Consider the following 24,672-nt stretch of genomic DNA (forward strand, 5'->3'; position numbering starts at 1 on the left):
GCATGTGGGATCCTCCCGGACCGGGGCACGAACCCGTGTCCCCTGCATCGGCAGGCGGACTCTCAACCACTGCGCCACCAGGGAAGCCCTGTTGGTTTTGATTAGTTGTTTCCTTTACAACCTTTTTCAAGAAATACTTATCAATTTTGCTCAGCACAACATTTGGGAATTATATACAAATCAAAACATTCCATACACCCTCACTTCTTCTAAAAGCCAGCCTTGATGCAGCCTTAAACGGCTCTGTAAAGCAGTCTGTTGTTTCTTAAACTAATCAAACAAGTTCCTTATTTCACATTTGATTCTGTGATGGGAAAAGCGAATGACGTTTCTGCAGCTGTATCCAGCTGCCCCGTGAAGAAATAAAACTTGTCATGTATTTTCTTTGATCAAGTTCAGCTTTAGATCCTATTTCTCAAGTCACTTTCGTTCCTACATTATTAAAGCAGGTGAGTGCATGTGACTACAAACACCAGGTATTTCAGAAGAGGGAAAGGGCAGTCCTGTGGGAATCGGAGCACATGAGGGTAGCGGAGTACATATAGAGTGGTAGCGATTTATACCCTTGCAACTTATCTGTAGGTCTCAAACTCTATGCATTCAGATTTACTGTAACTAGTGGGTTTTTTAAATAATTCTGCCTGGCCCCCTAGAGTTGGCCGCAGTTCCCCTTTATCCTTGGACATGCACACACTGTATCTGGAGCTCCCATTGGGCAAACGTGCCGTGCCCATCCTTCCTTCCTGTCCCGCCTCCACCACTGCCAGTGTCTTGCCTTGTTGCTTCTCACCAGGAGTCACCTCTCTTCTAGCCCTGCTGTGCCAGCTCAAGCCACTATGCCTTCCATCCCCCATGTTAGTGTATGAAACCCTCCCTTTTCCGTGGTATAGCCATAGACATTGAACTCTATACCAGAGAATTTAGCATCATAGTAAATGCACCCTTCAGTTTTACTCATTCAACAAACTGTTCAACAAAAATTTACCAGGTATTGTGTGCCAGGCACTCTGCTGGGCACTGAGGAAACCAAAATGAAGGTGGCCTTGAACTCCTCCCAAGGTATAATCCATACCTACTTTACCCACCCCCCCTTAAATTAAAAGCTCCTTGAAGGCAGGGGCATGCCTTTCCTAGCAAGGTTTTGAGCATGTGAATTTAAAATACCTGCAGATTAGAAGGATTAACTCACCCAACCCTCTGATTTTTACACTAATGGTAAAAGTAACCAAATCCAACTTCTTTTTTTTTCAACTCACCCACACAAAAAATACTATTTGTAACAGGGGTTGAAAGACACTTTGCCATGTTGCCTCAGGAGCAATCCAACCATGTCGGCAAGTTAAGTTGGTTAAAACTAATGGCTATAGCAAACTAATTCAAGTCACAAGACACAGATTTTCTTCCCGTTACGTAGGTATTTATTTAGTCTGTGGCCATGGAGCATATATTGAAGCGAGTAGCCCTTTGGCTCTGAAAATGGGCAGGCAGGAGTCCTCTTGCAAAGTTGTCGTTCATGTTTGTATACTTGCCAGGGAGGGAGGTTAGGTTAGTTTAGTTTTAGTTAGAGCAACTCTGCAACCTGGGTTCCTTAGGACGGCTCCAATTTTACGTGTCCTTCTGATATTTGGTTTTAAAAATATAGTGCAACTGAGACATTTAAACACTTAGAAATTCCCCTCTAAAAATAAGCATGTAAAACATCTGGTTACCAAGTGGTTGCTTTGGAATTTTCATTAATGATCAAACGATCTTCGTGTTGACTGAGAATTCCGAAGACGGCTCTGGTATCTGACAAACGTCAGAAATTCCTTGACTGCCAAGGCCTTCTCGTGGGAGGTAAAACTACTCTCAGCGTGCCAAGTACAAAGAGCAGAAAATCCCAAGATGTGCAGAGTCCCATTGTCACGGCTCACCAAGCACAATGAATTGTTACTGAGAGGTGGTTTGGCTTCTGTGGGCAACATCTTTGGAACCCTGAGAAATTCCTTAACGGTTGGGAAAACTGGTTTCCATTCAATGCCACCTGCGGGAGGAACCAAGCCAGAGCAGCAGCCCAGAGCTAAAATACTGAAAAGTGGGGATAAACCAAAAAGACAGTGATAATATTCCTTCTTTTTTCCATTTCATTCATATTTCCCATGCAGCTGCTGCCTTCCTTTGAGATTGGTGCTTGGACAGAAGAGGATGTGGTAAGCGGCTTCTTTTAATGCCTCATTTAACCTGGGCAGGTAGTTCATAAATTTGTCCACAAGTTAAAAATACAGGGAGAGGGGAAAAAAAAAAAAAGAAAACAGGGAGAGGGGTTTGGGCCTTAGGAAAGTGTTAAGTAGGAGAAGTTGACAAATTCCATGTCTTTCTATTTTTAATGCAGTAATGATTTAAAATAAGGCCTCGAGCAAAGCAAGTATCTCTTCAAATCTTACAAGAGGATTCCACCTCCCTATTTGCTCTGAAAGGTATTCCAGAATACAGTAATGAATACCAGTTAAAGGGGGGATCCAGGATACTAAATAAACATACTTGGAAAAAAAATTGATCTTAAGTTTTCCCAAAAGACCAGGAATGGACTTGAACCATGGTGGGGAAAGAACTGGTAAAGGCAGTGCCTTAGCTCTGTTCATTTTACCATCTTTACTCTGACCTTCCCAAGAAGGAGTAGACCTGAGCTCCCAGGCATTCTCTGAAGCAGGAGCCGGAGAAGCCCCATGTTTGGGGGAGGATGTGAACAGACTAGTTAAGTCCAAAGGAAATCCCACACCCTACAGTCTGGGTAGAGACCCTGAGGAACAATCCTGCTTAGCCTGTTCTATCTCTATCTGTTTCCTTAAGTGAAAAACAGGTCCAAGAATTCTTGGTCAGAGACCTCAGGGGTTTATGCCTGTCCAGGTCCATTTTATAAGTTCAGGGTTTCATTAAATGAAAAAGGAAAAAATAAAAGCTTGTATGCCAGCCTCAGCAGGCCCACACCCCAGGAAATAGACTAGGTACCCCAAAGTCAAACTCATTATTAGAAACTCTTGGGAAGGTCTCTGGACGGTTTACCAGACTCAACTGGTTTCTGGGCCAGGGCACATCCTCCCAGCCCTTGGTCTTCTGGTGAAGTAATACTGCTTTCAGATAAGCTAATCTCTGTGGCTTCTGCAGGGGAAGTATGCTGGCACCAGTTGCCTCTATTTCCCATTCCCTGAGTCCTGGTGATTCTAACTTTCCTGCCAGCCCTGCTTAACAAGGACAGAGGACTTAGGCTCGCCTCTTCACAGGCCTGGATATAATCCCTTTATCCCCAGCTGCAAAGTTGGCCCTTCTCCTTTGAGAAGAAATATTTTAAAAGGCACTGAGCTCTAAAAGCTATTTTTAGTCTTTGCTCTGAGGTTGAGTGGTTTTCAAACCATTTAAATAAAATTCCAGGGTCAAAGGCTCCCTAGAGAATTGGTGGGCCTGGGTGTGGCCCCCCATTCTGTCTCCCTTCACCTGGATAGTGTGAGACGCTACGGTAAACACACGCCAAGGGAAGTTCAAGGACTGAGGTTGCTGGGTCCAACCTCATTCTGTGTAGGAAGCTCCACACTTGAACTTGTCTTGGGCCACAAAGCTACTTCATGACCAGGCCTAGAACAGAGGACGCATTTTATCCATCTTTCTGTCCACTGCCGTGTGGTCCCTCTTACTCATACAATTCCTGGGTAAACCAGTGCCCTTCAACAACCCAGGGGACCACTGGCACATGAATGGAAAAAGCATCATAAGTAAGAATCTTCTTGAAAGGATTTTTAAATATCTTTCAAATAAGGAGGAAAACCAATGATCCCTCAAGGGTCCAAGACCCCCAAAGGGAGGATGTCTCCAATTTGAAACCTTGAAGTTGTAAAACAGTAAAGAGAAAGTCTTCTGTCTTCCCTTTGTGGTTGAGCAAGAATTAAAGGTACTTTAATCCATTGAAAAACTATGTGTTTTACTGTTAAGTCTGGCCACTGACCATGAATGAATCTTCAAAACCATATATGTCCTCTCTTCCACAGTATTTTTGGGTTCAGCAGCTCGTCAGAAAAGGCAAGTGGAAAAACTTACCTTCTTAATTCATGGAGTTAACTTTGCTTGGGATGTGATTGAGTCTAATTTTATTCTGTCTTCTAATCACTCCCTTCAGGTGACACTTCAGAGGAGATGACCGTGTATGCGAACTTGTTTAAGGAAAACAACATTACAGGAAAGCGACTGCTTCTTCTCGAGGAAGAAGACTTGAAAGACATGGGCATCGTCTCCAAGGGGCATATCATCCATTTAAAGGTACCTCAGAAAGGGAGAACATTCAGTCAGCAAATCTTCATTGAGCTCCTACTGTGAAGCAGGTTGTGTGTCATGTTAGAGGCTGAGCTGGTGGCCACAGTGTGGAAATACTTCATACCAGCTGATCATTAGCTGCTGCCCCCATGGGACCCCCACTCCTTCTTCATAATCCCAGAACAAAGGGTTAATACCTGGTCCAGCAGAAGTCACATGGATACACCTGCATAGAACCCCTGTGCCCTCAGGAAGTCTCTAGTGGAGAAGACAGTCATTAATCATGCAAAAATGGTAACATGGCAGCTGTAAGAAGTGCCACAAAGGAGAGCTGAGGTTGGGCTGAGGTGCAGAAGTTATGATGGAGTTGAGAGCTGAAGGGCCAGGAGGTGTAAGCGGGTGAAGGGTGCGGGGAGGAGGTGTTCTGGCGGGAGGGCTCTGCCTGTGGAGAGGCCTCAGTGTGGGAAGAAGTGTCATGTGACACTAAGGCCGTGTGCACCTGCAGAGCTGCCAGCCCACCCGGCAATAGCAGGAGGCAACTTGCTTTGAGGCCAGAGAGGCTGGATATCCATTAGGGCCCCCTAACGATGCCAGAATGTGTCCATGGACTGAGTGAAGCCTGAGCCACCATGGCACCTAAAACCATGGGAATGTGTGTTCAGTCTGCAATCTTCCGAATTTTACCCAGAACAGACACCACCTTATGTGTACTCTTATCCCTCATTTTCTCAGGAAATCCTAACATTTCCCCCCAGAACTTCAGTCTTGAAAGCTTTCTTTTCTTTTTTTCTTAATGAATCTATTTATTTATTTATTTGGCTGTGTTGGGTCTTCGTTGCTGTGCGCAGGCTTTCTCTAGTTGAGGCCAGTGGGGGCTACTCTTCCTTGAGGTGCACAGGCTTCTCATTGCAGTGGCTTCTCTTGTTGTGGAGCACGGGCTCTAGGCACACGGGCTTTGGTAGTTGGGGCACATGGGCTCAGTCGTTGTGACGCATGGGCTTAGTTGCTCCACGGCATGTGGGATCTTCCCAGACCAGGGCTCGAACCCGTGTCCCCTGCATTGGCAGGCGGATTCTTAACCACTGCGCCACCAGGGAAGTCCCTTAAACACTTTCAAAGCTAAACCTCTTTTTTTGCGGTACGCGGGCCTCTCACTGTCGTGGCCTCTCCCGTCGCGGAGCACAGGCTCCGGACGCACAGGCTCCGCGACCGTGGCTCACAGGCCCAGCCGCTCCGCGGCATGTGGGATCCTCCCGGACCGGGGCACGAACCCGTGTCCCCTGCATCGGCAGGCGGACTCTCAACCACTGCGCCACCAGGGAAGCCCTAAACCTCTGTTTTTGATGTTGTTGCTGTTTTTGTAGTTTAGCAACCAGTTCTGGTTTTTTGTTTCTTTGTTTTGTTTTGCTTTTTAGTTACTCAAACCAAATAACACTTGCTGGCGTCTGTGTGCACATTGTTATTATTCAGGGGTCTGTTTCAAGAGAAATCTTACAAAGAAATCGAGTTTACGCCCCAAACCTCCTCAACCCCAGTGTGGGTAGATGGAAGGGTGGGCACAGGTTAGAAAGAAGAGAAATAGAATAAAGAAGGAAATGTAGGGACTTCGCGGGTGGGTCCAGTGGGTAAGACTCTGCGCTCCCCGTGCAGGGGGCCCGGGTTCAATCCCTGGTCGGGGAACTAGATCCCGCATGCATGCCGCCAACTATGAGTCCGCAGGCCGCAACTAAGACCCAGCATGGCGAAAATAAATAGATAAATAAAATAAATATTTTTTTTTTAAAAAGGGAAGGAAATGTAGAAAAAGCAACTTCTTTTCCAAATCCACATCTTGACAAAGGCTCTACCAACTTGCCAACAACTTTCCCCTTTGCCTCAGTTGGAGCTACTGATACCAGGCTTTTTCAGGGAAATCCTCCCTGAGGTCCAAAGAGAACACATCCACTTCTGTCCTATGGGCCCTGGATCCACATAAGGAACATCCTTAAAGCCCCTCAGCACCCTTTAGATGATGACTTAGCCTTAACCTACCACCTGCTCCCTCTCACAAGATGGGCAGGAAACCTCATGCATAAACATACACCTTAAATGATGGTAAATAATTTAATCTCAACCTCCAGCTGTGGGCAAATCCATCCTGAAAAGCAACGCTGGCTTAGATGGGCTACAGTAGGAAAAATTCTCTTCTCTGGTACAGAGAAGTTCCAGGGTTCAAAGAGAGAGATTTGGTAAATCTTGTCCCATTTAGCAGATGCCAAAGAGATGCTCCCAACTCCCCTTCCCCTCTCCTGCCTTTGAAATAGGACTTATTCCTTAAGGAGTAGTCAGGAGGAAAAGGGGTATCGAGTTGTGGTAGCTCCTCAACAGCCTCGGTGATTTAAATATTCCCAGACCCAGCCTAGGACAGTCTAAGTGCCCCTCTGTGCTGGTTGGTATCATTAGAGCAAGTGATGTCCAGACTTACTGATTATGGTTCAGCAAATCCAGTGGATGCCTACTGATCACAGTCCTGGGCCTGTGAAGAAACAAAGAATCCTGCCCTTAAGGAATTTACATCCCAGAAAAGAGAGAAAACATGTATATACAACTTCTCTTACTTCAGAGTCTTGGCATTTGGGAGCAGAGTGTCTGTCCTGAACTCCAAAGGAGGGGCGTAGCCAGCATCTCCGGGGACTGGAGACTCCCTCCTGGAAGACTCTGTGTGTGCACAGAAAGACAGTCAGTCCCTGGGGGGGTGGGTCTCAAGAGTCAGGCATGCGGGCCCTCCACCTCTGCCAAAGCCAAGGCCCTATTACAGTGGCCACCCCAGGGGTGGACAGGGGTGGGGGGCTTGGCCCACAGGTGACACTCTCTTAAACTCAGCTGGGTCCTGGGTACTTCTAACAAATAAGTTTACATGAGAGGGAAAGAGTAAGGGGAAAGGGTCATGGAAACGGACCTTTCCATGGGAGGTCTGGGAGCATCCTGCATATACTCTTGGGCCAACGGGTATAAAGAATCCTTCAAGCTGGGCCATTCAGGATGGGACGCTGCAAGGGGACCTCCAGACTGGAAAAGCCCGCCTGGTCCTTGTCACAGTGCTTCACACGCACACACACACACGCATCCTGAGGGTGAGAAAGTGCCCTCCATTCTCTGCTATCTCACTGAGGAAGGCAGGGCATTGTCGTACACCTTCTCAACTCAACGAGTGAGTCTCTCAGCCTACAGATGGTAGATTATACAACTGCAAAGTGGACGGTCTGTCCACCTGCCCTTTGCTACTTGGTTGTTCCTTTCAGCCTGTCTGGGCCTCCTCCTCACCCGAGCCTGGAAGCCCTCTGTGGAGGAGCCTTGAAGAAGGAATAGAGCCTAACATCCAATAAGTGCTCATTATTGGATGATGTGTCAACAGCTTTCATTTCACTTTATTAAAAATGCATCTAATTTTTCTTATGTCGGTACGTTTTTACTCTCTATGTGATAGGCTCAGTTCACAGAAAAGCTGGATTATACCTGATGAGTATAAACAAGAATCATAATTTAAATTGTCCTCCTTTCCTTTAAGAGTCCTTTGTCCTCCACTGGGGGAGGGAGCATTGGCCACAAACCCACAGAAAAGCCCTTTCAATGCAATAAACCCTTTAGTGAGATTTCAGCCCTAATGAGAGCCTCTGGTGATATACATGTTCTTTGTTGTTTTTCCCACAATTACTCGGGGTGACAACTGCATTCTGTACACTAGAATATTAACTTATCACTACTGTACTCTACCGGTATTTGAAGAACGGTTTTATTTATTTTTTACTCTGAGATTAAACATCTTTAAAATATCCTCCTGTTCCATTAAATAATTATAAACTACCTATAATACTTTGAACAACCAGGTTTATTCTCAACAGATGTTGGATATTAACATCCCCAAGGTATTTTGTGAACTACGTAAATAAAGAATGCCTTTATATGTGCACAATAATTTTAATCCTTTCTTGGCATTATCGGATCATTAATAAAGTCACGTGGGTTTCTTGTGTTTTTTTTTTTTTTTACAGTCAGCCATTGAGAAGTTAACCCACGATTACCTAAACTTGTTTCACTTCCCACCACTAATTAAGGTAAGGAAGGTTTTTCTTACTGAGAATATGCTACTTTTATTGACATATGTACCAGCCACATCCACACCTAAATTTGCCAATGTCGGAAACCGTTGTTTGAAGTGAAATGTAATCATATCTGTCCAACAAAAGGCCCTTTGAGTGAAGCTGAGGATGTGCATAAATGGAACAACCTTGTTCCCTGTAAGTTGAAATATTAACAATACGGTCATGATAAGAACAACACATGTCACCTTAGTGGCTAGGGGATATAAGTGCTAACATTGTAGGTGAGGACCTCTGGCCTCCCACCTGGCTCGGGAGACCTTTGTCCGACGTGGAAGCCGCTGAAGGAATTCACACGCTAAGCTCTGGATTACCACTTGCATTGAGGGGTAGGAGTTTCATTGTTTGAATAACATATTAGTATATTTAACATATTATTTTGAATATAGTCTAAAGGCATATGGCATAGTTTGTTATAAAATTAGTAGATACTTGCAAACAATATACAGAACTCTCCTCATTCACTAACAACTCTGGTTTTCCATCTCTAAGCCCACCAAGATTCATTTGTTTCTCTGCTTGGCCCTCTATCCACAGATGCTCTAGGAACTGAATAATTCTTCTTTGGGATTAGGGTATAAATATCTTGAGTGTTGTGAAACTCTCAAGATGAAGTCTCTGTGCATCTCCAGGGACGAAGTGCATTTCTAGGGTAAAATTGCACAATGCAAGATGCATTGTGAAAAATGTAAGATGGTGACATTCAGTTTGTAGTGCATGAGACAAATCATTTGGCAAAGTTCTCAAAGGCTTAATATGTCATTTCTCTTGCTTTTAGTAATTGGAATTTGTAGTGTAATCCAAAATAACCAAAAATTAAGCAATAGATTAGAATGGAAAAACTAGTGCTGGGAAATCATCTCCTTTACATGAGAAGTAAAAGTAAAAACACTATGTAGTATAAACAGTGCTTAGTTTTCTGTTTCAGGACTCAGTAGGTGAACCTGAAGAAAATGAGGAAAAAATAGTGAACCTTGAACTTGTTTTTGGTTTTCACTTGAAACCAGGGACTGGCCTACAGGTAAATCATATTTTAAATCCTTTGGATAAATTTCAGTCTAATTTACTCTTTTTCTCTCCTGGAACTCTGTGGTTTTATATACCCCCTACCAGCTGGTAACATGATTCTGAGTAAATTTATAGACTTTATAAAATAGAATTTAATTGAAAGGCTGCCAGCTGCCTCTGTAAGCCAATCTAGGAATCTTTCTCATTCAGCTGAAGAGCCCTGTGTGAGGCCACCCAAACCCTCAAGGAAACGCACTGCAAACCATGGTGGGCAGTGGGGAGTGTTAAGGTCGGGGGCACGGACACTAGAGTAATTGTTTATGCTTCTTGGCATCACAGCTTCCTGATTCCAGTTTCTTTGTTTTTTAAGGGGAATCCCTTTTATAATATCAAGAGTAGAACAACAGCAAGAATGGAACTGTAGGCAAAATGGAAACCTAGATTATCAGTGCTAAATGGGGTGGCAGGACATTTGACCAAATCTCATTCAGTCAGGCTGCTACTTTATGTTATGCTTAGAGTCTGGGCAAATTACGTGGGCTAGGTGTCATATGAATTGGAATCATAATAGGTTTGTGTTACTTTGGATTACTATGAATAGCCAGTAATAGTGATCACGTCTATTCATTGACCATTCGTGTTCCAGGCATACAGGACTCAGGTGTAGGTGCTATTTTCCCCCATTTTACAAATAAGGAGACTACGGCTCTGAAAGGCCAAGTAACTTGTCCAAGGGTTACATGGTTAGCAAGTAGCAGAAGACGGATCTGACGCAGGCCCCTCTGACCCCAGAACCAAACTCTTAACTACCGCACTGTTGGTACCTTTCCTTTGATGCTGCAAAGAGACCTTGTAAAATCAACTCCTCACAACATGAGCCCATTGCTCTGGGAGAGCTGGTGGGGCTCAGCTGGCCCACCGGCCCTCACTAATTAAACCATGCTTACCCCAGGTCATTCCTGGAACCAGCACTTGGGAATGATTGGAAATTGTTGCAAAGGGTTCGTTTTACCAGGGGCTTCAAAAGATGCTCTTTCTTGGGCTTCCCTGGTGGCGCAGTGGTTAAGAATCCGCCTGCCAATGCAGGGGACATGGGTTCGAGCCCTGGTCCAGGAAGATCCCATGTGCTGCGGAGCAGCTAAGCCCGTGCACCACAACTACTGAGCCTGTGCTCTAGAGCCCGCGTGCCACAACTACTGAAGCCCGTGTGCCTAGAGCCCGTGCTCCACAACAAGAGAAGCCATGGCAATAAGAAGCCCGTGCACCGCAACGAAGAGTAGCCTCCGCTCACCGCAACTAGAGAAAGCCCGTGCACAGCAACAAAGACCCAATGCAGCCAAGATAAATAAATAAATAATAAAATAAATTTATTTTTTTAAAAAGATGCTCTTTCTAGACACTGGACAGAGTGTTTTACCTGCACCACTGCAGGTATATTGATGCTTTTGCTGAATGGAAATCTTAACGTCCCTTGTTTGGGCCACAGAACTTGGTTGAGTGAAAGCTGCTCTGACTCCAGGTGTCTGGTATAGGAACACTTTTCTTTTCCCTCTGTGAACGGGTCACTGTCTATTCATTCCTGTTGTTCGAAGCAGCTACCAGAAAGCGGGGCAGGAGAGTAAGTTCCTCTCCAAAATAAGCAAGGGCCCTTCCAATCCTGAGATTCTGTAGCTGTGGGCACCCCAGGTCCATCTGATGGTAAATAAATAGTACATTTTAATTTGCCTTCTTTGGTATGCTCAACTCTATGGCACTTTATTTATGAGAACTCTGTGTTTAAACATTTTTATGGCTTGGAGGGGGTAAAAGAAGAGGGAAGAATTTTCCTGAAAAAGACTTGTCAAGAGTAATCTCAACCAAGAAAATTATTTTCAATTAACAAAGAAATGACTTGTTAATGTGGAAAACTGAAATATATATATAGTTAGTAAAAATCAGAAGCTATAAATTATATTGGAGACCAAATATAGTGGTCTGGTTTTGACCATGATGGTATAGACTTCTTGAGTCATTGGTTATCAGCAAGGCCTAAAGTCACTGCAACTTTCGATTATCTGCTGATCCTTGGTCACCCATGCAGAGTAATAATTTCATCCGTTCACTCAGCAGAAATTTACTGAGGACATACTGTGTGTCCGGCTCAATGCTAGATGCTCAGAATGCAAAGTAAAAAAGTATAGTATGGCCTTGCAAGGAACCCATAGTTTATGGGAAGAAATAGACAAGATCAATGAATGGTTTTAATACAGAATGATGCATTTTTTACAACATCATGCATATCATTCAATGAAAGCACAGTGGATGAGCACTGATGTAGAAAGGGGTCAGAAGAGGATCTTGACGTCTTCTTGGTAGAGGTGATACTTGAACTAAAATTTGAAAACCATCAGGAATTATTAGGTAGGGAGAAGACACTGAAGGCAAAAGGAACAGCATGTGCAAAAGCTCAGAAGCCAGGAAAACACAAGCAGCTCTTCTTTGGACTGATTTCTATAGGACCTCACAACTCAACTCAAGCATCGCTCCCTCTGGGGCGACTTTAACATGGAGCAGGTGGAATAGTGTGGGGAGAGTTAAGGCCAGAATGGTGGCTGGAGACCAGAAAAAGAACTGTTTTATGTGCTGAGCTAAGGAGTTTGAAGAGTTTTAAGCAGGGAGTAGAGAGGTTTCTATTTGCGTTTTAAAAAGATCTCTCAAAAGCACAGAGAAGGATGAATTGGAAAGGGCTCGGGATAGAGAGATAAAGTCCTGTGTGGGGCGGTGCAGACAACCAGGTGAAAAGGGACAAGGAGCTGAGGCTATGCAGTGCCATGGAAGCGCCCTGTGTCCAGGGACACTGAGACAGAACTGATCAGACCGAACTGATCAGACTGTGTCACTAGCTGGAGTTGGGGTGATAGGGAGGACCCAGGACGGCACCCAGTTTCTAGGGTGAGCAGCTGGATAGATGACATTATAATGCAATAGATCAAAAGTGAAATATAGGGCTTCCCTGATGGCGCAGTGGTTGAGAGTCCGCCTGCCGATGCAGGGGACACAGGTTCGTGCCCCAGTCTGGGAAGATCCCACATGCCGCGCGCAGAGCGGCTGGGCCCGTGAGCCATGGCCGCTGAGCCTGCGCATCCGGAGCCTGTGCTCCGCAACGGGAGAGGCCACAGCAGTGAGAGGCCCGCGTACCGCAAAAAAAAAAAAAAAAAAAAAAAAAAAAGTGAAATATACAATGCGGATGTAACACCAAGGTGCTAAAAGAGTGAAGAAGTGACGGGAATGGGTGAGGTTAATCAGGAAAAGCTTTTTTTTCTTTTCTTTTAAATTCTTAAAAAGTTTTTGGCCACGCCGCGCGGCTCGCAGGATCTTAGTTACCCAACCAGGCATTGAACCTGGGCCCTCAGCAGTGAAAGTGCGGAGTCCTGACCACCAGGGAATTCCCAGGAAACGCTTTTTTGGAAGGGATGAGTTTTGAATGTGGGCTCGAAGAGGCTCATGGTCGTTTGCAAATAATTTTCTGAATATAATGTTTTAAAACTTATGCTTAGAGAGTCCTTCTTTCTGAAGAGCTCAAGTTATTTCGTCATGTCATCTCATTTATCCCCCTTGGCATTTCTGTGAGATGCATAAGGCACATGGTATTGTCATCCTTGATTAGAGAAAGTGTGTTACCAGCCTAGGGTAAGAGGACAGAGCTGAGACCAGAAATTACATCTTCATCATCACCTATATATTAAACATGTGCTAAGCTCTAATACCTGGCCCAAGATATTTAAGCCATCTGGAAACTTCCACAAAATAATCCTAGAGTAAATTATTGTCCAGGTCTAAACAACCCAATTATGTCAGACTATATCCTAACATTTTGAAATAACTTCTCACAAATGTGCTTTAAATTGAAATTTAAATTCCCCACATGAAAACCTTGTTACCTTGACCCTTCAAGGTAGAACCCAAGAAAAAAGGTCATCCTCAAAATCCCAATTAACTGAGTTCCCATAAGCCCATCTTCACAGAAAAGATGAAGCCTTTACCCTGTCTCCATGACTAGAATAAGTTACACGAGAACACTGGGGTTTTGGAAGTTCTCTCCAAACCTGAGTTTGTGTATCAGGGAGATTCGCTTGACCATTTCACCTTTTCTTTTACAATTAAAATGAAAGACATATTCTAACGGCAGCCATTGGGAATAATGTATGACAGTGCCTTTATCATGAAAATAGTAGCTGTGTTTTCCCATTGCCTCTGAAAAGGACCACCAGTTAGCTACCACTTAAAATCGGTTTGTTGTTTCAGTAACTGGCCTACTAAGAGGAAACAATGGAAATGTGACCTTATCCACAAATATACAAATATATGTAGAAAATAAAGCCTTTCCTTGTAAGAAAGACCTGTCAACCTTTATGGTCAGAGAATTCAGATTAAATTCTTTTTTTAGCCTCATTTTACAACTAGATGGATAATGGCACATAAGTGAGGTTGATTCACCAGACCAAGGAAAGCCTTTCACGTCTGGGAGCCTGTGCCTGCTCCAGTAGTCCAGAGCACCTGCGTGACCCCCTGCCCATGAACTTAGTCTCTGCTGCCGCCCCCAACCCCTTGGGATGACCAGGCCCTCACCAGACACCAGCACCATATGGAATTCAAGAATTCATCCACAAATGAAACAAACATCCTTTTTCCTTTCCTTTTTTGAGACAACCTGGCAGGGGAAATAATTGGACAAAAGGGTTCCCTGAAAATTTAAATTAATAAGAAGTTGAGAATGAGTTTTACCCATTTACCTGACCCATTTCTAAAGAGTACAGTTAATTATTAATTTGAATAACAATGGACATTGAGGCAGCCTCCAAGTTGACAGTGGTATTGGCAGAAATTGGGTCTTTCTCAGCTCAAGTTTCCTGGGCGAAGGGCTTGAAATGCTTATGGTAATTATTATTATTTCATACCTCAGCCAGACATTGTGGCAAGTGCTTTGCAAACATTTTTCTGGTGTAATTGTTACAATCCACCCTCATAGGGAACAGTATCCCTGTATCAGACCCAGGAGGAAACTGAGGAGGAGAGAGGAAAAGTTCCTCCCCCAGAGTCCCTACCTGGTTAGGGGCAGGTCCAGCCCAGGGGCTCAACTATGGTGTCATACTGCTTCTTTTTGAAAAGTATCATCATCCCCCAAAATAGGTGTATTGGTAATAAAAAGGCAAACACTTTTTTTGGTCAGTTAATACTAAACCACCACTATTTTTGTTTCATGTGGAAAGTGCCTTGCATTTTGTAATCTAAGGCCTTTGACTTGCTACACAAGGAAAGCGGCTTCCGGAATCTCAGGCAGCTTCATGCACTCCCCAGGGTGGCGACCACCCTTTTATATTGAAATATTCAGCTGCATAGAGTTTATTATTATATCTCTTATAAGCTCACCAGTCAGGAACATTGATTCTCAAATTGCCAAGGAATAAACTATCAACTCACCCAGGAGTTTTCTCACCGAGGTCCTTTTGAGACTTTGTGTCATAAAAATTCAAAAGCAGAGTTAGGAGGGAACTCTCCGAGGAGCCGTTCATTCCTTGTGTGTGCTGGACAGTCACAGACTTTTCTCTGGTGTCCTTAGTCCCTTTTCTCCCCAGTGAGGCAAGGAAACCTGATTGAAGCTGGGCTCCCTTGGGTCTAAGTGGATCACCAGCTGTAGAGAAGAGATGAGCTTAGGGGAGAAGCCTGGGAAACGACACCCTGGCTCCAGTGGATCCTTAACTAGAGACTGGCTTCCAGACTCCAGCCACCTCCCTCCAGATGACCATCTCTTCTGGTTTCCTTTCGAGAGGCATTTTGAAGGGGCAAGCGAACCAGGTAGAGAAAATAAGAGGGACATTTGGAAAGGGTGGAAGCAGCACTAACTGCCCCCATCGGAATAGAAGGCTTCTCCATCCCGCTCGCCTCCCTCCTTACGTCCATCACTGTTGGCATCTGGCCCCCTTCTCCCACTCCCCACCCGAAGAAATTCAGTCAATAGTTCTGCTTCTCCAGTTGTTTCAGCTATAGGTTATAAATGCTGCTTTTCACAAATACTTCCCACTTACTATTGTGCTTTTATGTCTTTAGTAGATTGCTTATAAAATGTGGCATTTAATAAACTTAATTGAATCTCCAGGCCCTTTCTCAAAGCACTATAAATATTAAAAACTGCCAAATAGGGCTTTTTTTCCTATTGTGGAGTTTTTATAAATAGATAGATAAACATGAATAAAATAACAGGGCACAAAGGATTTTGTAAGGAAGTAAAAAGTCAACACCTTTTGTACATTTCGGAAGAACTAAAAGGCAGTGCCTTGCCTTACTTGGATATGTCTTGCGTTTATGAAAAATTCAGTGTAGGGAGGTTTATTTCCCATGACCAACTGTTTTTGGGGGGAAAGATACATGTACACACACATGTGTTTGTGTGCCTCAGTATATAAGCTTGCAGCGGTAGGGTTCTGTAAGATATACAAATTTTAATTGACAGCAAAGGAGCAAATGCAATTCAGAACTTGACTACATGACTTGCTGCTGATTTCTAATTCGCGTTGGTGATGTGCTTCGTCAAACAGGTCAGGCAGCCTCCTATAGAACTAAAACAAAACTGGGAGAGGCGTCCAGTACATCCTTGCTGATGGGTTGATAGTCATGTGTAGAAATGGCCTGCCAGAAAATGTCTAATAACTGGGGAAACAGCCCTGACTTGTAGTGTTTGCAGCTTTCCATGTCGTCAATACTCCTACCGTGGCCAATTTCAAATTGCCAATGTGACATCACCGAACTTGAAGTTGGGAAGAGATGAAAGCAATCAGCTCATGAGGCTGGCTCCAGCACAGATTGGATCATTCTTAGTCTTCTTAATCAAGATTATGAATTCCTTTCAAAATCATGAGTAGCAAGGAAGTATACCTGATGAAACATAGGTTTAAACAAATTGCAAACACATTATTGCTGGTTTCCAGCTATATTAAAATGCGTAGTTAGCTCAGAGAGTGTTCCAGGCTCCCAATGAACCCATTGTTGGCTTAGATCCCCTTGGGTGGCTATTGGATCATACAGCTACACTGACCACAGTGTATGAATCACAAGTTAGGATTTGAGTTTGTAGGAAGTAAGAATATTATTATACAAACAGAGAAACAGAACTTAAATTTGTGACTGCCTTTTAAAACGGTTGTAACAGCCATCACTGGCAACTTTATGATGACAGGCGCAGTTGTTGATAATAACAGAGATCTTTACTTTTAGAAGCAGGTTTTGAAAAGTCTCTGGGAATCACTGTAAGTTCTGCAGAGAGAAGGCCTTGATAACTCACAGTAACTTGTGTATTCTGAACCAAAAATTAGATCTTGGAAATAATCAACTGTAAAAGAACAGATTATTTGGAATGAAATTAAAAGCACTATGTTAGGAAAGCAAAGATGTGTGACAACCACATAACATTAGGATTTGGATTGAGAATAAACAATGACTGCTAACTAGGACAGTTTAGGGTTTTTTTCCCAAAAACTCTATTTCTAAAAAAAAGAAACAAAAATTGTATTTCTTAGAGTCATTTCTGGAGACATGGGAGGTAGGAGGAGAATTTAGTAGGTAGAAGAACTGTTTTTGTATTTTGAGGGTCCTGGGTGAAAGTTTATTTGCAGCCCATTTCCCAGTATTAAAAACATTTAAGCAGTAATTAAGTAAGCGAGACCACTTTCTATATTGGTTAAGAAACCCAGTCTGAGATAGAATAGATTCTTATTTATTCAAAAATCAAGAGGAAGACCTACTATTCTTTTTCTCCAAGATGAATACCTTGTACCTCCCAATTTCAAATACAGTTTAAAAATAAATAAATAAATAAGCCCTTTCCAAACATGTCAACTAACATCTGAACCATTTCAGGTAGTCAAGTGTGTGATGCATCATATGAAAGTGTATCTCACTTGATTTGTTTCACTTTATTTTAACATCATCCCTAAAGTCCTTTTTTCAAGCATAACTCAAATAACAACCCCCCAGAAGGCAACAGAACAACCTTATCTCCACTGGTGTCTAGTTGGCACCAGTCTGCCCTGACCTTAGACACAAGCCATTGTTAAGGGTATAACGCATTTACATATTTTGCAATAAAACATCAGTTATTTGCATTACTGTGTCAAGTTTTATTTGATTCTTTCACCTAAAAATGACTCATTTTCCTTTCTTGTATTTTAAAAACCAACTACTCTAAGCTTGTTTGAGAATAATCAAAAATTGCCCATTTAGCTAGAAGTCATTTTCTTTTCAAAAGGCAAATGTTATTTAATCTTTCAGCTGTTCATTGTGCCATCATAAATACTTTCTTTTCAGCACAGTTGTGGGGACTGAAATGAGCCCACTAATTGCCTCCCATTTCGACTGACATGTGGTGGTTTAGTGGAAAGAGAACACAGCAGGGAGAAGGAAATAGGAGGCTGAGAAAATGAGAGCTAATTATTTTCACTGCCTCATGTCAGGCTCTGTGTCAGCCTTGTTTTTACAAACTGGAAGGTTTAGCACTAAATAAAACAAACTGGCGTCATGTTTTTATATACTGGCAGTGTCATGGAAGCAGCTGCACATCTCAAAGACAATATAATGCCTGCGTTCACATGGACACCATCTGACAGACACTGTGAGCCATGGCTAATGAGGACATCACAGTGGTGCCAAGTGAAAGGTGCTGAATTATGTATGATTCTTCATCAGTACAGCAATAGTCCTGTACATCATTATGAGACATTGTTTTGCTGGAGAGATTAAAACATTCTTAGTTCCAGACCCTGCAACCTATATGCGCTGAAAGAGGTTATTAATGGAATTTTTAGGGAGAGTTTCTTGTGGATTTCTTTTGGGTTGAAAAACAAATCTCGTGGGACAAAGCCGTGATGGGTCACGACACTGTATAGATAAAGAAGAGAAACAAATTAACCATACTTGCATTATCTTCCTTTTAAAGGCAGCATAATAAAATAGAGTGTACCAGGGTTATACATAATGATAAATAACCCAGGTGCTATCTCGGGATGTTCCAGTCTCCTGCCTTTAAAACAGCAGGTTTCAGCAGCTGAGCGAGATAATAGCAACGCATGTAAAGGAGCCTTCGGAGGCCTAAATCATCAACATCTTACTACTTTTAATAGCAGCATGACCAACATTTCTATCGTATTTTTATTTCATCTTGTATGACTTCTTACATTTCAAAATAGTCAGTCGCCTGCTATGAGACTGTTTCCCTTTTTTCCCCCCTCTTGAATCTTAAAAAGTTTATTCTGACCTCTGTATTTTAGATTTTAAAATGTTTCCCCAGTACAGGCCTTTTTTTTTTTTTAAGGTGGAAGGGCCTCTCTGCTAGAATCCTGGGCATTCTCTGGTGATTTTACTTTTCTCTGGTCATGGGGAACGGGTAGGGTGGTGATGGGGATTTTAAAAACAAGTGTCCCCTCCATTAGACTGGGCATGCCCAGTGCAGCTAAGTTAACTTGCTGCAAATCTCTACACTTTCTGAGCCTCAGTCTGCTCATCTGTAACATGGGGGCAGTGCTATATATAACAGGGTAAACCTGTGGGGATTAAATAAGAATCTCGAAAACATTATGCCTAGTGAAAAGAGCCAGACATGTATACATGCATACTACAAAATCCCAATTTTATTAAGTTCTAGAGCAGGCACAATTAATCTAGGGCGGTAGGAATTGGACAAGTGGATGCCCCTGGTTGTGGAGGAGTTATCAACTGGGAAAGGGCATGAGGGAATTTTCTAGGCTAGTGGAATATCTTACCTGTTTGGGTAATTACATTGGTGTACACATTTGTTAAAATTAATTGAGCTGTAAACTTAAAAATCTGTACACTGGACTTCCCTGGTGGTCCAGTGGTTAAGACTCCGCACTTCCACTGCTGGGGGCGCGGGTTTGATCCCTGGTTGGGGAAGTTCCGCGTGCCCGAGTGGTGTGGCCACAAAAAAAAAAAAAAAAACAAACAAAAAAAAAAACCTGTATATTTTATTGTGTGCAAATTATACCTCAATAAAAAATACATTAAAAAAATGTTATTGTCTGTAACCTTCAGGTAATGGTCATCTATAGGAGCCTGAAAGCCGAATGTGGAGGTCTGTTTCCTTCTCAAGTGTCCTAAATAATCTTGGCCCTAGATTTTTAAAGGCTTATCTATAATGTTCATGTTTGCAATAAAATTTTGGTAGGAAAAAAAAAATTGAAAGAGAGGTTGCTGTTTCTGAATTGCCCAGAACTTAAAAAGTAATATTTAAGTATAATTTTTGTGCTAACTTCAATCACTTTTTCTATTTAGAAAATTTACTTCTATCTTGATTAGTTCTTTTTAAATTTCTTTTCTTCCTTCCTCCTTTTTTTTTTTTCTTCTTTTTTTTTCTTTTTATGGAAGGGAGAAGGGATGTGTATGTTTGGCATCCCATGTATTAGCCTGGAACTCCAAAGAATTTTAAACAGCCTGCAGGGAATGTAATAGTGATTTCTCACAAAGAGATATTTAAGTTAGCATTAACTGAGTGTTGTTTAGGATGTTAACTTCACAGTGTAAGAGTTTCTGTTTTACTTGGCCAGTAATCTTAATTCAGAAAATGTTATCACGTAATTGGCAATGCTGAAGCAGTTCAAACGGAATGCGTCCTCATCCTGCATTAACCACACACTTGCTCCTAAAATTATCCAGGTATTTCAGCAGCTGAAATGGTACATATCCTGGGCACTCAACAAAATTGTCATTTTTTTCATCAGTTTCCAATGCAAAAATTCCCCTCTCCCCAACAGAATCTCATCTGTTTCTTATAGATTTGCACTGAGGGGCAGTTATCTAGCTAGTAGAAAGGTTTGGACAGCTGTTTTTTTGCTATTCAGCCTCAACGAAGAACTTCCCCAAAGGCTGCTGTGTCACTGCCTTTTCCCTATAGATTAGTAACTAGCACTCCCTAAAGATGTGCAAGGTACAAATTTGAAAAGTGGGAATGTCCTCTTGGGTGGGAATCTAGTTATGAAATAAAAAATCCATGGTAGTCAGGACCTGCCCCATGATTTTGCTTGTGCAAACAGATGGGAGAAGGTTGTTTCTGCTTTGGAGAGTGGCCGTCCTGCCTAGCCACAAAGCCTAAGCCAGGACTGGAGGGAAGTGTTTGTGATTCCAGATCCTGGCCCAATCAGTCAAGAAAAGGAGCTTACAAGCAGTGGAATGGCACCATATACACTTTTAACAATGATCTTTTTCAATAAAGGAGGGGGAAATTGACTATGTTGGACTGGTTGGAGAGACTGAGTATTTCAATCTCTGCCGTGGAGTCCTATAAAGGAACTCACCAAGATAATTTGGACCACTCGTTGACTTTGGAAGGTGGAAAGTACTATAATTCCTATTCTTGTTAACCCATAACAGGGAAAGTTCAGGATTCAGAAAAGACAGAGGGGAAACCTGCTCTTCATAGCACAGTGGGCCCCCTTGGTTTAGTTCTGAACTCCACCACTTGCTCTCTGTGTGATCTTGGTCAAATTACCTCATCCCTCTGTGCTTTAGTTTCCTCATCCAAGATAAGGCTCTCTGGCTGTCAGTCACATTTCACAGCCATTGTCCCTCCGGACATCTGGTTTCTGTTGGTAGGGCTGCATCAGGATCTGTTGAAACAGGAAAGGGCAGTATTGGTGTTATCTAATCCATGTATGTAAGAAGATGTAAGTTTCTTCCTTCTACTTATTTCATAAAGGCAGTCTTTGCTGTGTTGCCACTTGGCTGCACCTTCTTTTTTCCAACACTGATCCCCGGCACCAGTGTCCGTCAGTGCCCTCTGGATCCCCGAACTCCTGCCCAAGGAAGATGCTTTGATCCAGCCTGTCCACTCTGGCCAGGTCCCTATTCTAGGCACTCTTTGAACCTTCCTGCCTCACTTACCTTCTGGCCCATTCTCTTAGATGACTGCTAGATGACGGGCTGGCTTATGTAATAACAGATTGGAGCTCTGTTGGTGACCTGTATTGGTAACAATAGTAATCACTACTTTGGGGGCTCCTAATTTGGCTCTGGCACAGTGCTGGGTACTTTACTTACATTATCTCATTTAGTCCAGATACAACCACCCACTCGTCATTAAAGAACACTAAGATTCAGACAGGTTATATAACTTGGCTGAGGTTGTGGGGAAAGTGGCAAAACTGGGATTCCAACTCAGGTGGTTGCACTTTAAACTTGTGATATTTCGCCTCGCCCCTGTCTTGCTCCCCCAGTAATGGCTCAGTGATGATCCTTTCCTATATTGTTTCCATTTTAATAGGAATCCTCAGCACCTTAAACCAAATAAGTGAATAACAGAACCACTGCAGACTGCCAGGGGTGAAATCGTTTTGGAAAAGGAGTCCTTCAGGGCCCCCATGGGCTCTCAGAATACAGAGCTGTCTGCTTTTGATTTCTGCCTGTCAAGATCAAGAGTTGTTCGCAGACGTTCAAAGTAACTCTTGAATGTTTCCCATTCAAAAATCAATACCCACATTTCTGTCATTCACATCAAGCCAAAATCAATAGTTCACCCTGGTAAAAGTGAATGGTTTTTAAATCAGAGTCTATTCCCACTATCTGGTCCGTATCATTACCAAGAAGCTGGAAAGCTAGCAATTGTGCTTGTAAAATTCTATATTAGGCTCATAAATATGCACAATTGTTATTTTTAGTGATATTATTGATGATTTAATTCATCTTATTCATATGAAAACCTTTCCAATGATCAGTTGGTGAAGAGCTCCGTACACGGCAGCATCCCATCTGCAGTGGGGTCCTGTGGAATTCAATAAATTGTTTAAATCCTGGGGGTTGTGGAGAATGCTTCTGGACACCTTTGGCTCACCAAGTAACAGAAATGCCAGGAATACCTTAGGGTAATTTAAAATTGAGTAGAATTTAAAGAATTCCATTACTTTATTTGTAGATTACTTTTCTTAACTAGACAACAATAAAATCATACATACCCTTAAATTAATAATTTGGGTGAACACATTAAATTAATAATTTGGGTGAACGCTGCATATTTCCTTTCTTTCTCTCCCATCTGTGTAACAATCAATGTCTACTTTTTAATGAATGGATAATGCCCCTCTTATCACTTCTCTGATTATAGTTTTATGGCTTCTGTAGAAGACAGCGTCTTTTATGATTCAGGTAAAAGGCTTTCTTTCAGCTAAGAGGAAAAGAATTAAAAAAATAAAAGGTCTGTAACCCTATATCTAGATCCTGTTTCTCCACATTGGACTTTGAGGAAACAAAGAAGTTGGGGCCTAGGGGAGGACCTGTGACCACTTGCTTTTTTGGTTATATTAGCAAAGTCATCTCTGGTCCTGCTCCTTTAATAGCTGGTCCCATTCTGGAGCTCTGTCAACCATCCAATGAGTCTGTCCTGCCACCCTCCCAGTTGCCCTTCCCTATTAGTATCTCCTCCAACTTTGGAGCCAAGCAGCCTTGTGCCTTTCTTTTTGTCGTTTTTTTTTTTTTTTTTTTTTTGCGGTATGTGGGCCTCTCCCTTTGCAGAACACAGGCTCCAGACGCGCAGGCTCAGCGGCCATGGCTCACGGGCCTAGCCGCTCTGCGGCATGTGGAATCTTCCCGGACCGGGGCACGAACCCGTGTCCCCTGCATCGGCAGGCGGACTCTCAACCACTGCGCCACCAGGGAAGCCCCTTTCTTTTTTTTTAATTTTATTTTTGGCTGTGTTGGGTCTTCTCTCTAATTGTGGCGCGCGGGCTTAGTTGCCCCATGGCACGTGGGATCTTAGTTCCCCAACCAGGGATTGAACCCACGTCTGCAGCATTGGAAGGCGGATTCTTAACCACTGGACCACCAGGGAAGTCCCCAGCCTTGTGCTTTTCTAATCCCACCTCCACCACTTCTTGGCTAGGAAAACCTAGAAAAATTCCTTAATCTGTCTAAGCCTCATTTTTCTCACTTGCCTGATGGGAAAATAAAGCTAACTTGCAGGGTCATTATGGATATCAAATAAAAGAGCACAGTGTAAGTACCCAGCAAGATGCCAAAAGTATAGTAAGCACTCCACAGCCTGGGTTCCCTCCAGTCAGACCCTTCTCCACGCAGAGCTCCCCTGAGCCTGTCCTCCGCAGGGTCTGATTGGGGCCTGAGGTCACGGAGGTGAAGCAGAGGGGATTGGGCATTTGCACCACAATTCAAGGTCTTTTAACTGTGCTTTTGACTAACTTCATTCCAAAACTTGCCAGGCACAAGAAACAGAACTAAGTAAACTTGTCTTAGAAGGCTTTTTATTCCAGCTACTGCCTTGAGGAGGCTCTTGCTATTTCAGAGAAGAGCAGTCATGACTCCAAAGAATAATTATCCTGCCCAGTTATCTCAGGGCTCACGTTGCCAGGGTAGCAGTGGCTCCAAAACAAAGAAATACTGAGAGATTTGTCAATTCTGAGCAACTAATTTGACTTGTGTTAGCCAAGAGCTAGTTTTTCATGTTATTGAATAGACCTTTTCCTTCACTAATTGGCTCTCCATCTTGTGAATGTGGCTGGGCAAAGAGGGGCCCTCCCTTCAGGCCTGGGCCCTTCTTGGTTCTGCAATTCGTCAGAAGCTTTCCTAAAACATGGGGCGCCCCCAGCTTCCTACTGAAGCCAACAGGTTTTCAGCAGCCCCTTTGTTAGCGTTCTTCCATAATAATTGTGTCCGAGCTTGCTCAGGGAACATTCCAGGTCTGCTTGTGTGAGAGCATGTTCTGGTTTCAGCATGTAAGGTGGTCCGTGCTTTATCCTTAATCTCTCAGAATCCTTCATTCTTCAAATAATATAAGAAAGAAGATGAATTTATGATCCAGGGGTCAAATTTGGTGCACATGGGTTTCTTTTTCCTTTTAATTGCATACACAATGTTTATACCCCAACATTTTTATTAGTAAATTTTTCATGTAAAATTTTCAGCAAAGTTGAAAAATTTTATAGGAATTCTTGTATACTCAACTCCTAGATTCAAGCATCAGGATCTACTTACTTTATTACATATCTGTCCATCCCTCTATCTTCTTAACCATCGATCAATCTTTATTTTTGGATGCATTTCAAAGTAATTTGCAGATACGAGTACACTTCCTCCTAAATACTTCAGTATACTAGAGTTCAGTAAGAAATGCACATATCTGAAGTATACATTTGCTGAGTTTTAACAAATGCATACACCTATATAACCCAAACCACTATCTATAGAGCATTAGCAT

The 24,672-nt window shown here is 42.9% G+C and overlaps 1 protein-coding gene across 3 annotated transcripts in view; it reads left to right on the top strand.

Moving 5' to 3' along the window:
- The window catches only part of MAP3K20 (mitogen-activated protein kinase kinase kinase 20), a 179,778-nt gene that overhangs the window by 143,046 nt on the left and 12,060 nt on the right, over positions 1–24,672 (top strand). For 2 of the 3 annotated variants that reach the window (XM_082629816.1, XM_082629818.1), the window contains exons 12-16: positions 2,145–2,189; positions 4,020–4,050; positions 4,148–4,287; positions 8,313–8,375; positions 9,349–9,441. In XM_082629816.1, coding sequence (XP_082485942.1) covers positions 2,145–2,189; positions 4,020–4,050; positions 4,148–4,287; positions 8,313–8,375; positions 9,349–9,441 — 372 coding nt within the window. The remainder of the gene's footprint in view (positions 1–2,144; positions 2,190–4,019; positions 4,051–4,147; positions 4,288–8,312; positions 8,376–9,348; positions 9,442–24,672) is intronic. The other variant, XM_082629817.1, reaches the window with a different exon arrangement.

The sequence above is a fragment of the Mesoplodon mirus genome, assembly GCF_964341445.2.
Source record: "Mesoplodon mirus genome assembly, chromosome: 8".
Taxonomy (NCBI): Eukaryota; Metazoa; Chordata; class Mammalia; order Artiodactyla; family Ziphiidae; genus Mesoplodon; species Mesoplodon mirus.